This window comes from Dermochelys coriacea, chromosome 15 (assembly GCF_009764565.3).
Source record: "Dermochelys coriacea isolate rDerCor1 chromosome 15, rDerCor1.pri.v4, whole genome shotgun sequence".
NCBI classification, from domain to species: Eukaryota; Metazoa; Chordata; order Testudines; family Dermochelyidae; genus Dermochelys; species Dermochelys coriacea.
This window is the reverse complement of record NC_050082.1, coordinates 9,894,030-9,910,267: the sequence shown is the minus strand read 5'-3', so window position 1 is coordinate 9,910,267 and position 16,238 is coordinate 9,894,030. Positions and strand designations below refer to the sequence as shown.

The following is a 16,238-nucleotide window of genomic DNA, read 5'->3' as shown; positions in this document are numbered from 1 at the left end:
AATCCACTTTTAGAGCATTAATTTATTACAATAGTAATAGAAGAGAAAGACTTTATGGTCTCCAACAGGCTTAGTCTTAGATATAGACAGATACTTATGCCTAATTACAATAAACAAGGTTTCAGAGTAGCAGGTGTGTTAGTCTGTATTCGCAAAAAGAAAAGGAGTACCCGTGGCACCTTAGAGACTAACAAATTTATTAGAGCATAAGCTTTCGTGAGCTACAGCTCACTTCATCGGATGCATTTTGAAGTGAGCTGTAGCTCACGAAAGCTTATGCTCTAATAAATTTGTTAGTCTCTAAGGTGCCACGGGTACTCCTTTTCTTTTTACAATAAACAAGTTACTTGACTCCTGTTCTTTTTGCAGATACAGACTAACACAGCTGCTACTCTAAACCTTACTTGACTGACTTATTTTAAATCAAAAATCGTGAAACGCAATCAAGTTCGAAAAACGATGGAACGGTACCATGATTCAATCAAAAAGGCAGGCTGCTGCCTACATCAAAGCATTCTTGCAAGAATATCTGACCATGGCCAAATAATAGGTCAGCAACTGACATAATTTCACCAGTCAACTCACCCAGTTACCAAGCTGAGATTATTTTTAAGGTATGTCCCCAAATTGCAGGATCTTTGCACATCACCACACTGCATCCTGCCCCGATGCTACTGGACCAGCAACACCCTCCCATCGCGTAATAAATGCGCTGACGTTTTCAAAGTAACCTGTCACTTTGGCAGGGCAGCCTCACACCCACTCCCCCAGCTCACGTGGCCGTGCAGCAACATCTTCACACGAGGCTGGCGCGCGGGGCAGGGCCCACGCCGCCCTGCAGCATTTCCACACCACCTCGCCGGTGGCATTTTTGCATGAGGCTCACGCCACGTTGCTGTGATGTGCTACCACGTGCCCTCCCCCCGGGCATTTCTTCTGTGCGCCACCCGCCATTGGGGGCCTTTTCTCAGTGCCACCCCCTCTTGCAACATTGTGGACCCAGGCAGGCCTTAGATGGTGGGGTGAGGGGCAGAGCTAGGCGCTGAACGCGGGCTGCCTCTTCTGGCGAGCACGGGACCGGGACCGGGACCAGCCTCCACGACAGCCCAGTCCCGCTTGCCCTCGGGGGGGGGGGAGAGAAGCGCGACGGTTAGAACCGTTAAACAATCCCCGCCCCCTTTCCTGCGCGCGAGCACGCGCCTAAGAGCTGACTGCCTCCGCCCACAACGTCTTTCCGCCGGGCAGGGGCTGGGTTGACGCACGAACGTGATCCGGGCGGAGCGTCAACGTCACCAGGAGGCACATTGGGGATTGGCTAAGGCTAACGTCTGCGCTGCGTCACCGGAAATGATGGGGATGGGGACACTACCCCCTCCTCCGTTCAAACCTGGATGGCGGCAAAGCAAGAGCGGCGGTGGGTAGAAAGGTCCTGGGCGTGGGGGCTGCTGGGAACGTAAGAGGTCTTGGAGGGCTGGTTTGTGTGTCTGTTTATAGGGGAGCCCGGCTCCTCCGTGGAGGGAGGGGACTTTTTCTTCCCGCCGACTTTCCTGGGCTCTTCCTTTTCCTTCGATTGACCTGCAGGGAGAGGTCAGCCTACCCCCCCCCCCGCTTTCCTTGGAGAGATGGGGGTGTCTCCCCCCCATTCCGATCTCATTAGGCGTTGCGTTGGGGTCTTCCTGGCAGCTGGCTTTCCCTTGTAGGGAAGGTCAAGCCTCTTAAGTCCCCTCTCTTGAAGTGAGGGGGTCAAGCCCCCCCCGTATTCCCCTCTCATTGGGGTCTTGCCCCTCCCTTCAGGGAGGGGATTGCCAGCTTCCCCCACACACACACATGTTGAGGCATCGCTTGGGTGGGGGAAGCCTTCAGCCTGTTCTTTGGGAGAAGGCCGCTTGGTGGTGACAGCTATACTAGGGCTCCCCTATCTAGGTGGGACGGATGACCCTTAAACCATTTGGTTATGAAATGTTGCAGTGAAGTCTCTTTTCCCTATGATTTGAGTGCACTAGGCTAGCTGCCAGGTGTACGGCTTGGTTATAAAGCACGTACAGTAGAACCTCAATGTTATGAACACCAGAGTTGCAACTGACTAGTCAACCACACACCTCATTGTGTATTTCCAGCTCCAAATCAGGCAGCAGCAGAGACAAAAGAAAAAAGCAAATACAGTAGTGTACTGTGTTAAATGTAAACTACCAAAAAAAAAAAGTAGAATTTTTCTTTTGATTAGTAAAGTTTCAAAGCTGTATTAAGTCCATGTTGGCAACTGTAAACTTTTGAAAGAACAGCCATCACTTTTTGTTCAGAGTTATGAGCATTTCAGAGTTATGAACAATCTCCATTCCCCAGGTGTTTGTAACTGAGGTTCCACTGCACTGTTAACCAACAAGTTTCCTTGCTTCTGTCACTGCTGTGAGGTGAGACTTTCTAAGTTGTCTCAAGGATTTAGATCCACAGTTCCCATAAGTTTAGTGGGAGTTGTGCATCTAACTTTCCTAAACAGCTTTGAAAATTTCCCCTCATGTGATTAAAGGCACGGTGTGAGTTTACAGATTCTGTTTGTGTATGAAGCCATAATTCTTCCTATAGTTACAAATAACCTTTAGATTAACTGTGGATGGAAGGGATTCCCTTTTCTCAATGTCTTTATCTTGCCTGTTTGGCAAGATAAAGACACTGGCAGCACTTTGTATGATCTCTTGCTATTTCTCCTCTAAAGCATATAAGGCATAGTTCATGCCTAAAAATTAGATCGACCTAGTTACATCACTCAAGGTTGTGAAAAATTTTGCGCCCTGTGTGATGAAGTTAGGTCAACCTAGAACTTGGCTACACTTGCATGTTACAGCACAATAAAGGAGTCCCAGGCTCACTAGCTCACTACCCGTCCACACTGGCAAGGCACGTAGAGCGCTCTGACTCCGCAGCTACAGCGCTGCTGGTACTCCACCTCGCTGAGTGGAATAACGTTTGTTGCACCCCTGCTGGAGTGCTGCGGCGCCAGTGTGGACGAGGTGTTGCATTACTGCGCTCTGATCAGCTTCCAGAAACATCCCATAATCCCCTTAAGTCAAGTGGCTACTCTTGTCGTTGTTTTTGAATCACTGTAGGAATGCGGATATGCCCTTTGAAAGCTCCTTTTCCGACAGCCGGCATGCTTATTTGCCCCAAGACAAAGCAACCATTAATATGGAATGCTGTGTGTGAGAGAGAGGGGAGGGGGGGGTCTGCTGCTCTCTGAACTTACAAGACAGTGTGCTGACATGCTCTCACCCCCCCAAAAACCCACTCTCTCTCTCCCCCCACATACACACACCACACTCCCTGTCACACTCCCTCCTCTCCCATTGAAAAGCACGTTGCAGTCACTTGCATGCTGGGATAGCTGCCCATAATGCACTGCGCCCAATGCTGCTGCAAGTGCTGCAAATATGGCCACGCCAGTGTGCTTGAAGCTGTCATTGTGGACAGACTGCAGCGCTTTCCCTACTGCGCTCTATGAAGGCTGGATTAAATCAAAGCACTCTACATCTGCAAGTGTAGCCATGCCCTTAACCTCCATGGAGAGATGGATTAACAACATTCTTTTAACTGAAACTTGACAAAATCACAAACATTTCTATTGACCTTATGCATCTTGGAGTTAGTGCTGGGTGAATTTGTTTTGGCAAATAGTTTATTCGCCAAAAAATGCAGTTCTGGATTGAGTGAACCTGTTCACAAATTCAGGTCAAATTTAGCAAATAGTTTCAGTCAAAAATGAGGGAATAATTTCCAAAAAAAAGTTGAAATGTTTCTTTTTTGACACTTTGGAAATGAGACATTTTGATTTTTTTTTAAATGACACTTCGTTTATACATTTAGCTAGATTTAACTAGCTCCTCTTCCCACAAAAAATGTTTAATTTTGGGTCCAACCCGAAATGAAACTTTCAGTTTTTTATATAGACAAGAAAAAAGAAAATATTATTGGTTCAGGTCACCCCACTGAACTGAAAAAACTATTATTCGCCCTGCGCTACGTAGGGCTCTGTACTGTTACCCATAGCTATAGTAGCTCAGAGCCTTCCATGTGAAATATATTAGTAATAATGAGGTTCCTGGTGGACTCCAGGAAGTCCGTCTCCCTAATTAGTTTTTAATATTTGTTTCTCTAAAAAATGTTTTTGGTTTAAACTATCCAAGATTTCTTTTAAAATTTCCTCTTATTCAAAATATCTCCACTTGACAGCCCTTCCAACTTTCTTTTTAGGATGTATATTTCTGGGGTAAATTGTGAAGATGTTGAAGTTTAAATATGCCATGCGGAGTCCGACGGAGCCAGCCTCTATGGAGTCCATAGCTAGCCGTGCTTCTCGGCTGAACCTGCTCTTTCAGGTATAGGGAAGCTGGCATCAGACCTGATGAACTGCATCTTGTTTGCATCTGTGTTCACTATATAAAAATGTCTTGTGTTGTGTGGGCAACCAAGCTTTGCCCAACTGATTTTTTTGGAGAGTGATAGAGAGGCATCTTGCTAGAAGTTCAAAGTTTGCACCTAATTTGCATAAAGTATAGATGATTGCAGCTGACCATCTTTTAATATGGAGCTGTTACTCACATCCTACAGATTTCAGATTAAGATAGAGCATCTGATGCTGAGTGGACTCTCCTGAGATGAAAATGGAACGCTGCATGCTGGGACCTGTAGTCTTTGCAGCCTTCTCACTTTCACTTGAAGATGAGGGTGATCATAAGCATCATTTCACTAATTAGCTGCACTTTGAGCATCTTTTTTTCAATTAGTGTCCAGGATTCAAACAGCATTTCCTTCAAGTAAGAGTTGATATGGTGATTGCCTAGATCAGGGGTTCCCAAACTTCATTGCACTGTGACTCACTTCTGACAACAAAAATTACTTCATGACCCCAGGAGTGGGGACTGAAGCCTGAGCCTGTCTGAGCACCACCTCCCAAGGTGGTGGGGGCCAAAGCCCAAGGGCTTCAGCCCAGGCAGGGGGCCGGTAACCTGAGCCCCTGCCACCCAGGGTTGAAGCCCTTGGGCGTTGGCTTCAGCCCTGGATGGTGGGGCTTGGGCTTTGGTCCTGGGCCCTAGCAAGTTTAATGCCAGCACTGGTGACCCCATTAAAATGAGGTTGCGACCCACTTTGGGGTCTCAACCCACAGTTTGAGAACTGCTGGCCTAGATATTCCTGAAGCACATGGCAAAATCCATGGGCTAGTATAAAAATAGGACAACTTAAATCAGAAGCATTCAGAGGACCTAGAAAAAGAACACAGATGATGTGATTTGGCCTTTTAGCTGCCTTTTTTGAGTTTTCTTCAAGGAAAAAAGTAAAACATTTGTAATAGTGATTAGTGATGCACACAACTATCAGACGTATTTAAAACAAACCTCTAAAATATTATTTGTTTAATTTCTGAAGCAGTGATTTTTTTTGGTTATGGATAATATATAATCTGTTCCTATACATATGTTATTGATTTGAGGTTTTTCATTATTGTCTGAGACTCCATCTGCTGTTGCTTTTTTTCAGGGGAAGCCACCCTTTGTGACTCAACAGCAGATGTCTCCTCTCTCCCGGGAAGGCATCCTTGATTCCCTATTCGTTCTTTTTGAAGAATGCAGCAATCCTTCTTTAATGAAAATTAAACATGTAGGCAACTTTGTAAAAAAGTGTAAGTTTTCTGAGAGTAATTCTAGAACTAATTTGATGGATAGTAGTTAAAAGTATGGGAATTTAAATAACAAACTTAAATGCATAAAGCATTAATATTGCTGTCTTTGATTTGATCCTGTAACTGACTTTGTATGGGCAACTCCTGCATTTATGTGGAACTCCCCTGAACTTATTGGAGCTCTGTACATATGCAAAGGTCCACCTGCACACTCAGCTGAAGGATTTAAAGTGCATCCTTTCTAATGTGATTATGTAGTTATGATATAGTTATGGTTCAGGAGGCACTTCTATTCTAAGTCCTTCAGAGTACTGCATACAGAATTGTTCTGGCTATAAACCATTGACAAATGTGAATAAATTGGAAGGAATTTGGAGAATATGAGAATAATTAAAGGCTTGGAAGGGCTGATTTAAGAAGGAAAATAAATATTTAATTATTTTAGCCTGGTGTAATATTTTAGATACCATGTATTATGCATAGTGTTTTGTGTGTGTGAGCAGGTTCGCGGTTATATCCTGTAAGCAGTAGGTCAGCACCTAAGAATTTTTTTCAGTCAGAGTAAACCCATTTTACTAGTGATATGCTGAGATTCTAAAGAGAACTGCATTACAATCAACTAGCATTTTTGCTAAGATCTAATTGCACAATGGTCAGTTAAACAGAGTTTATAAGACTATCTATAATAGTTTCATCTGACTTCCAATTATTACATATAGAATGAAAGTACTAGTGTTTGAAGACTAAAATAATGGAAAGAGGGGAATTGATTATCATGATCCAAGGAAGTATAACAAGGAATAATGGGATAAACTAAGCAAAGGAAAATTTAGGCTGAATATCAAGAAAAAATTGCTAATAATTTCTGTTAGATTATAGAATAGTCTCTCTCAAGGGAAGTTGTGAGGAAGTGGTGAAAACCCTGCCATTTGACTTCTAAAACTAGACTGGACAAAGTACTCTAACACAGTATAGAGACTAATCTTGTATTGGCAGAGAATGGTTGAGATGGTCTAATAGGTCTCCTTTATTTCTGATTTCTCTGATGCTATGAAAGGGGCTGAGTTATGGTTGCTGTGCAAGCTATCTTTGAATTTCCTGACTCTAAAATCTCAGTCATAACTTTGCATTAGTATTTTTTAATAATTAATTATGCTTGATGTAGGTAAACAAGCAAATTATAAAGTGATTTAATACGTATCGAGGGCTTGGAACTAAAAGAATATTTCTTCCTTTGCTAAAACTGTAATCATCACAAAATGTTACTTGTCTAATGTAAAATAACTTTCATTTTGTGCAGATTCAGAGACCGTAGCTGAATTACGGGAACTGCTGCCTAGTGTGAAGGATTTTGAAGTAAAAAGTCTGGTGGGAAGTGGTCATTTTGCAGAAGTACAGGTGGTGAGAGAGAAGGTGACGGGTGATGTCTATGCTATGAAGGTGATGAGCAAGGAGTCCTTGTTGGCACGAGAACATGTATGTGTATTAATTTGTGGTATATTCTTTTAATTATGTCAGTAGACCTGCAAAAGGTGACCTAGTGGCCTTGAGCATTTTCTTTCCTCTATTATTAAACTTTGATTAAAAACTCTGATGGGAAAGACGGTTCTAACTTGGAGTTAAATGATATAATAAAAGATTACACTAATATTTCAACAATAAATTCCACCTCATGGTGTTTGGGGTGATTTGGGATTAGCTAGATTGATGGAAATCTTATTGAATGAATTGCATTTAAGGTAGCATTGTAATTTAATGTTTCATTATGTATTTATTGCAGAATTGGTCATAGGATGCTCATTCCTAATTGTGCTAGCATGGGTTCTTGTTTATAGATTCATAGATACTAAGGTCAGAAGGGACCATTCTGATCATCTAGTCCGACCTCCTGCACAGCGCAGGCCACAGAATCTCACCCACCCACTCCTATGAAAAACCTCACCCATGTCTGAGCTATTGAAGTTATTGTTATCTGATTTTGTTGTCTGATTTTGTTTTTCCTCAACTGGTTGTGGTGGTATTATTTACTATTTTTATTATGGACGTGCGTAAAAGTGCTGTGACGAAGTGGGAATGTTCTTAATGTTTTCTCTGAATGCTGTGTGGGTGCCTCAGTTTCCCCTATGCAGTTCTTAAGTATCTAGCTGGTGGGATAAGGGTGTCTGATTGTTGCAGAGCCCTAGAGGGCCAGTGTGATGGTGTCTTCACAGAGAATGGCCAACTGAAGGTGTTGGAGAACAAAGAGATCAGGTGGCCTCCTGGCCCAGGAAAGAGACAAAGGCGAGAGGAAGGGCTGGAGAGTTTCAGTTTGGATTTGGCTGGGGAAATGCAGGGAGGGCCAGAGGGGACCTGGTCTCTGTACCCACAGGCTCTGTTTTAGACCGTGTTCCTGTCATCTAATAAACCTTTTTTTTTACTGGCTGGCTGAGAGTCACGTCTGACTGCGGAATTGGGGGTACAGGGCCCTCTGGCTTCCCCAGGAGCACCGCCTGTGCGAACTTGCTGTGGGAAGTGCACGGTGTGAGAAGGGGATGCTGAATGTTCCAAGGTCAGACCCAGGAAGGTCAAAGCTGTGTAAGCTTTTTGCCCTGGAGACAGTCTGTTCACAGAGAAGAAGCTCCCCCAGAGTCCTGACTGGCTTCGTATGGAGTAGTTCCAGAGCATTGCCCTGTGACTCCGTGACAAGTGCCAAATGAGATTGGGGCTCCATTATATTAAATATTGTGCAAATGCGTAATGAGAGATGGTATTACCCTGTAGAGTTTCCTATCTAAATAAATAAGGCAATGAAGTGTGGGAAGGGAAGTAGAGGTACAGAGAGGTGAAATGACTTTCCCAGATCACACAGCCGATTAGTGGCAGATGATGGTTTGTAAGTAACTTTTGAATAAATGGCACTTTATAAGCTTATGGCAACGATGGATGTTCCTCTGGAGCTAGGGAATTCTAATCCATTCTGCTACTTTTTATTAGGATTAAAACTAATCCATTTTCTTTTTGTAGGTGTCATTTTTCGAGGAAGAACGGAGTATATTATCTCGGAGTAGCGGTACCTGGATCCCACAGTTACACTATGCATTTCAGGACAAAAAAAATCTCTACTTGGTAAGTGTAGATTTTTTTTTCTCTTCTGTGGTGTTTAAGGTTGAATTTTTCTATGTTAATATTAAACAGCATTTGGTGGCTGGAAGTTTTACCTTTTCTTCTGTAAATTTTCCTACACCATAAGTAGGCTTGGCAGAATTTTTGATTTTTTTTTTTAATAATTTCAATGGATAATATTGGTTTTTTTTTAATTTTAAGCATTTTTTCTCTTTTTATCATTTTAACTTTTCAGAGTTGTGCAAAATTATGGGTCCTAAGCTTTTTTCTTTTTAAGATTTTTATTGATTTATATTTTTGCAGTTGTGGGAAATTATGCAGAGTTAGACAATAATTATTTAATGACAGACACTAAGATTCAAAAAGTTAAAGATTTATACATATTAAAACAAGAAGCTGTCAACATTGTATGTCAAAATTTTAGCCTTAAACTCTAATAAGCAACGTTTTTCTTTCTTGGCCTATCTGTAAATTTCTGTTATCAATGGATATATTTTTCAATTGATTTGTGCATGTATGGTGAAATTGATGTTTATCTACATTTACTGATAATCTTATAGTTAGGCTTGTATTTTATCTGGTCTATGTAGTATTTAAGGGCTTAATCAGATGTCTTTTTGTGTGCCTGAACTACAACCATGTCTCTTAAATTTCATTCAGGTTATGGAGTATCAACCTGGAGGAGACTTATTGTCACTCTTAAACCGATATGAAGACCAACTAGATGAAAGTATGGTGCAGTTTTATTTAGCAGAGCTGGTTTTGGCCATTCACAGTGTCCATCAGATGGGCTATGTACACCGGTAGGTGGGCATCTCTTTGAAATACACTTACGATTTTTATCAGTATAATTCTGGCATGAGTATTGGAGTGGTGAACTCCAAATCTCATGTGACATCTATTTCAACGTCTGTCTTTCGTACATGTTAGGACAAAAATTAGAAAACGAATTATACTCCAGCTGCAGCTGTTGCTGAAGGCATAACGTTTGATGTAAACCCTGAAACTAATATGAAAGGATGGCTACAGATGTTTGAAAACTCAGTTACATTGTTTTGTACTATAGAAATATGAAGACATTTTACAGCAATTGAGTTTGGATATTTTTGGCACCAACTAATAAAATAAACTATTTGAACTGTTAAAGATTATTGAGGTGAGGTGAGATGAGTGCTGTGGAAAAACAAAGCCAATATAGTATGTTAGAGTACTTGGGTGCATGTATGTATTACAAGAATTTCTAAGCAACCCGTCACCATGGATCCATGGATGTCATTACAATCTGATACTTACCCCAGGTATTCAGTCGTATGGACAGACAACACATCCCAACCAACAGCAGCTGCTGCATGTAGGGCAGCAGCACGCAGACTTTTAACAGCTAGAAGACTACTTGGCTTTGAATGGAGTTTGAAAGAACGACAAAATAAGTTGATTCTAAGGATTTGGGTTGAGAACCATATGATGTTGCATTGCCATTTAAGTTCAGCACATTGATATGTCATGAAATAGCAATGCAACACCAGCTCCTCTCTTCTCTTCTCTTTCCTTTTTGGTGGAAGAAATAAATTTGTTGTTAATTGTTGGTTCCTCCACCCTCCAGTGGGGAAAACTCAGTAGCTGACTGCCTAAAACCAAAGTTGTGAGTGGAGCAACAACTGAAGTCTGGACCCCACAGAATCCCTATGTAGGGTTATGAAGCAGCATGCAGTTGAGGAGACACAGATTGAGTAGTAAGGAGATGTTATGTAGAAGTGACAGCAAGGAACAGCTATTGACTGGCATAGAGAGATTATTGATTGTGTTGTGCTTACTTGCAGAGATATCAAACCAGAGAATGTTCTCATTGACCGACTAGGACACATTAAACTTGTGGACTTTGGATCAGCTGCCAAAATGACAGGGAACAAAACGGTAATAAAGTGTATATAAACTTTGTCTGTCTTGTTTGGATCATTCAATCAAAAATGAAAACCAATTTCATGTCTGTTCCTGACTGTTGATACTTTATTCTTTTGTCTTTCCCATCTAATATGGAGTATTAATGATAATACTTAGCATTTTCATCTTTGAAGTATCTACCATAGCTGTAGGTAGATCTGTAAACAGATTAGCTTATACAGATTTTTAGTTGTGGGTAAGGAAAGGTCAAATCTTTTACAGTGCTTCCCTTCTCATGGTACTAAGTCTGTGTTACAATGTGAATTCATACTTTAAAAGATGTTTAACTATTGATTTTCCTGGATAAATTCATGGAGGTTAAGTCCATTAATGGCTATTAGCCAGGATGGGTAAGGAATGGTGTCCCTAGCTTCTGTTTGTCAGAGGGTGGAGATGGATGGCAGGAGAGAGATCACTTGATCATTACCTATAGGTTCACTCCCTCTGGGGCACCAGGCATTGGCCACTGTCAGTAGACAGGATACTGGGCTGGATGGACCTTTGGTCTGACCCAGTATGGCCATTCTTATGTTCTTTATTTTTCTCTAAAAGGTATTTTGCATTGTTATCACAAAAGTTCCCTCTAAAACATTTGAGTGGACTGTACTACTTGTACACATACTTTTCAGAAAGCTAGGAGAAAAAATCACATGAAAGGGTCTAAGGGCTTTTTCTCAGGAATGCCCTGACTCATCAACGTACTTAAACATGTGGAGAATTTAAGCACTTGTGTAGTCCAATGGATTTCATTGGAACTATTTATCTAGTAAAAATTAAGTCAAATGAAGTAAAAATCTTAAATCAACCAAACTGTATCATAGAATTTCTATAGATAGTAATTCAGTGCTCTAACAACAAGAATATAGCAGTAGGGATATATTACCGACCACCCGACCGAGATGGTGATAGTGACTGTGAAATCCTCAGGGAGATTAGAGAGGCTATTAAAATAAAAAACACAATAATAATGGGGGATTTCAACTATCCCCGTATTCACTGGGTACATGTCACCTCAGGACAGGATGCAGAGGGAAAGTTGCTTGACACCTTAAATAACTGCTTCTTGGAGCAGCTAGTCCGGGAACCCACAAGAGGAGAGGCAATTCTTTAGTCCTAAGTGGAGCACAGGATCTGGTCCAAGAAGTGAATATAGCTGGACTGCTTGGTAATAGTGACCATAATATAATTACATTTAACATTCCTGTGGTGGGAAAAACACCACAGCAGCCCACCACTGTAGCATTTAATTTCAAAAAGGGCGACAACACAAAAATGAAGTTAGGTAAACAGAAATTAAAAGGTACAGTGCAAAAAGTGAAATCCCTGCAAGCTGCATGGAAACTTTTTAAAGACACATAATAGGGGCTCAACTTAAATGTATACCGCAAATTAAAAAACAGAGAGAACCAAAAAAGTGCCACAGTGGCTAAACAACAAAGTAAAAGAAGCAGTAAGAGGCAAAAGGGCACCTTTTAAAAAGTGGAAGTTAAATACTATTGAGGAAAATAGAAAGGAGCATAAACTCTGGCAAATGAACTGTAAAAATATAATTAGGAAGATCAAAAAAGAATTTGAAGAACAGCTAGCCAAAGACTCAAAAAGTAATAGCAAAATTTTTTTTTAAGTACATCAGAAGCAGGAAGCCTGCTAAACAACCAGTGGGGCCACTGGACAATTGAGATGCTAAAGGAGCACTCAAGGACGATAAGGCCATCGCAGAGAAACTAAATAAATTCTTTGCATCGGTTTTCACGGCTGAGGATGGGAGGGAGAGTCCCAAACCTGAGCCATTCTTTTTAGGTGATACATCTGAGGAACTGTCCCAGATTGAGGTGTCATTAGAAGAGGTTTTGGATACAATTGATAAACTAAACAGTAATAAGTAACCAGGACCAGATGGTATTCACCCAAGAGTTCTGAAGGAACTCATGTGAAATTGCAGAACTACTAACTATAGTCTGTAACCTCTCATTTAAATCAGCTTCTGTACCAAATGACTTGAAGATAGCTAATGTGATGCCAATTTTTAAAAAGGGCTCCAGAGGTGACCCCAGCAATTACAGGTCGGTGAGCCTGACTTCAGTACCGGGCAAACTGATTGTAACCATAGTAAAGAACAAAATGATCAGACATATAGATGAACAAAATTTGTTGGAGAAGAGTCAACACGGTTTTTGTAATGGGAAATCATGCCTCACCAATGTACTAGAATTCTTTGAGGGGGTCAACAAGCATGTGGACAAGGGGGATCCAGTGGATATAGTGCACTTATATTTTTCAAAAGACCTTTGACAAGGTCCCTCACCAGCTCTCTTAAGCAAGGTAAGCTGTCATGGCTAACAGAGAAGGTTCTCTTATGGATTGGTAACTGGCTAAAACATAGCAAACAAAGGGTAGGAATAAATGTTCAGTTTTCAGAATGGAGAGAGGTAAATAGTGGTGTCCACAAGGAGTCGGTACTGGGCTCAGTCCTATTCAACATACTCGTAAAAGATCTGGAAAAAAGGGTAAACAGTAAGGTGGCAAAATTTGCAGATGATACAATACTATTCAAGATAGTTAAGTCCCAGGCAGACTGCAAAGAGCTACAAAAGAATCTCTCAAAACTGGATGACTGGGCAACAAAATGGCAGATGAAATTCAGTGTTGATAAATGCAAAGTAATGCACATTGGAAAACATAATCCCAACTATACATATAAAATTATGAGGTCTAAATTAGCTGTTATCACTCAAGAAGGAGATCTTGGAGTCATTGTAGATAGTTCTCTGAAAACATCTACTCAATGTGCAGCGTCAGTCAAAAAAACGAATAGAATGTTCGGAATCATTAGGAAAGGGATAGATAATAAGACACAATATCAATAAGACGCCTCTATATAAATCCATGGTACGCCCACATCTTGAATACTGCGTGCAGATGTGGTTGCCCCATCTCAAAAAAGATATATTGGAAAATGTTCAGAAAAGACGACAAAAATGATTAGGGGTATGGAACGGCTGCGGTATGAGGAGAGATTAATAAAACTGGGACTTTTCAGCTTGGAAAAGAGACGACTAAGGGGGAATATGATAGAGGTTTATAAAATTGTGACTGGTGTGGAGAAAGTGAATAAGGAAGTGTTATTTACTCCTCATAACACAGTAACTAGGGGTCGCCAAATGAAATTTAATAGGCAGCAGATTTAAAACACAAAAGGAAGTATTTTTTTCACACAACGCACAGTCAACCTGTGGAAGTCCTTGCCAGAGGATGTTGTGAAGGCCAAGACTATAACAGTGTTCAAAAAAGAACTAGATAAGTTCATGGAGTATAGGTCCATCAATGGCTAGTAGCCAAGATGGGCAGGGATGGTGTCCCTAGCCTATGTTTGCCAGAAGTTGGGAATGTGCGACGGGATGGATAACTTGAGGGTTACCTGTTCTGTTCATTTCACCAGACTAACATGGCTGCTACTCTGAAACCTGTCAGAAGACAGGATACTGGGCTAAATGGATCTTTGGTCTGACCCAGTATGGCTGCTGTTATGTACTTATAAGACCTGCTGAATCAGGGCTAAATGTATTCAAAGTGTGCATAAAGGTGGCATATCTTGAACTCTATTGATACTCCAGTTTTAAAAGTAGTCATATTGCAGTATTCTGGGGTTAGATTCTGAACACATTGCTTTCTAAGTGAAAGGTTTAGCTGTCTTTACAGGCTGTTTCTAAATTTAAAATACTGCATACATTTTAAGAAGTGAGAATTTGAAATTAAAATATTTAGAAGCTGTATTTATAAATAGAATATATATTTCTAGACTACAGCCTGCTTTTGTTGTGTATATTTTGAATTTATATAAAGAGCCTTTCTTTATCGTGTAGACAGTATACTGTATTATGCTATATATCTTGTATACTGTACTTTTGTATCTTCTAAATCTTTCTTTTTCTCAGAGCCCCTGTACTTTATTACCTTTTACGTTCACTCTTTTTCTCCTTTTTTTTCATGTCTTCTATTTCTTCAACCTTCTGGCTATTGCGTTGCTCTCCCCTGCTGTTTTGTTTCATCCTTTTGCCAGTAGCAGTGTGAAAATGACGAATTCTGATTCCTGAAGAACCTCTTCAGAGCACTTCAGAGACCAGGATTCCGGTCAATTTTAGTTTGCTGGTGGCATATGCAGAATGGAATGGTAGGGGAGAATGATGGATGAAGTGTAGGGCCCGGAAGTCATGCTGAGAAATGTTGATCCCTAAATTTCACTTGTGTATGAGAATTTAGCTATACACTCCCATTAATGTCAGTGAAAGTTGCATCACTGGCGCTGTGTGTACCAGTTAAAACATCAGAGGTTAGTGCATGTGGTACCTCATGCTCTTTAGAATGCAACATTCTAAGTCTTGGTTACTTCAGTTGTATGTGGTTTGTAGAAACAATTAGCTCTTTTAATCTATGTTAACTCATTCCATGTGGTGAATAGTTTTATTGGAAGTTATTAATTTTCAGTTTCCCTAACACTGTAACTAACTCTATATTAATTATCTTGCTCTCTGATTCTTTTCTTATAAATTTACTTGTAAACAGTCGTGGAAAACCAGATGCCTCTGTTCTTTATAAGCATGATGAAAAATTAATTTCAGTGCCAGGAAAATAATCAAGGGCAAGACTGTAACTTCATATATAATGTCTTTATTTCCAGGTGAATGCCAGGCTGCCTGTTGGCACCCCAGACTACATGGCACCAGAGATGCTAACTGTTTTGAACGGGGATGGTAAAGCTTCACATGGCCCAGAGTGTGATTGGTGGTCTTTGGGAATCATTGCTTATGATATGATATATGGAAAATCTCCATTCACTGAAGGGACCTCAACAAAAACCTTTAATAACATCATGAACTTCCAGGTAGAGAGGCCTTTCCTATATTTCAGGATAAAGAAGGCTAAAACTAAAAACTACTTTTTTCTACAGCTGGAAAAAGGAGGTTCTAGATGTCTGTCGTTTTGTCACATTCCAAGTGTTCTATGAAACATTTATTGAAAATGTTTCCCATATTCTCCTTGAATGTATGTCAGTCATTTGACTATCTCAAGTTACTTCACTAATTATTATAAGAATTGTCTAAAAATAAGTCTGTGCAATTCATCAGTTAAGGAAGATTTCTCTGTGTCATGCCGTAGTATTGGTAAGATCTTCTTTGATGCACCATGAAATTGGCACACAGTATCTATTAGCAAAAAACTTTCATTCCCATCTTGAACCTTAAAGTTTTTGGCATATCTCAGGTTAATGAAGATTTGAACCTAACAGCTTCAGATTCTGTTTTCCTACTGAGCAAAGAAATATTTTTATTTCAAATGCAGAGGTTCCTGAAGTTCCCAGAAGATGTGAAAGTCAGTAATGAATTTCTTGATCTGGTCCAGAGTCTGCTATGTGGGCCGAAGGAGAGACTAGATTATGAGGGTCTCTGCTGCCATCCATTCTTCTCTAAAATTGACTGGAATAACATCCATAATAGTAAGCAGAACAATATTATATTAAAAATAG

General features: G+C 40.6%; 1 protein-coding gene across 14 annotated transcripts in view; it reads left to right on the top strand.

The window, feature by feature from the left end:
- Positions 1-1,271: 1,271 nt before the first annotated feature.
- CIT (citron rho-interacting serine/threonine kinase) overlaps positions 1,272-16,238 on the top strand; it is a 99,038-nt gene continuing 84,071 nt past the window's right edge. For 8 of the 14 annotated variants that reach the window (XM_043497977.1, XM_038374052.2, XM_038374051.2 and 5 more), the window contains exons 1-9: positions 1,272-1,414; positions 4,246-4,370; positions 5,530-5,671; positions 6,972-7,147; positions 8,675-8,776; positions 9,434-9,576; positions 10,594-10,687; positions 15,393-15,596; positions 16,055-16,208. In XM_043497977.1, coding sequence (XP_043353912.1) covers positions 4,275-4,370; positions 5,530-5,671; positions 6,972-7,147; positions 8,675-8,776; positions 9,434-9,576; positions 10,594-10,687; positions 15,393-15,596; positions 16,055-16,208 — 1,111 coding nt within the window. In that variant the 5' untranslated portion in view covers positions 1,272-1,414; positions 4,246-4,274. Of the gene's footprint in view, positions 1,588-4,245; positions 4,371-5,523; positions 5,672-6,971; positions 7,148-8,674; positions 8,777-9,433; positions 9,577-10,593; positions 10,688-15,392; positions 15,597-16,054; positions 16,209-16,238 lie in introns of those variants that run through there. The other 6 variants (XM_043497976.1, XM_043497975.1, XM_043497974.1 and 3 more) reach the window with 4 other exon arrangements.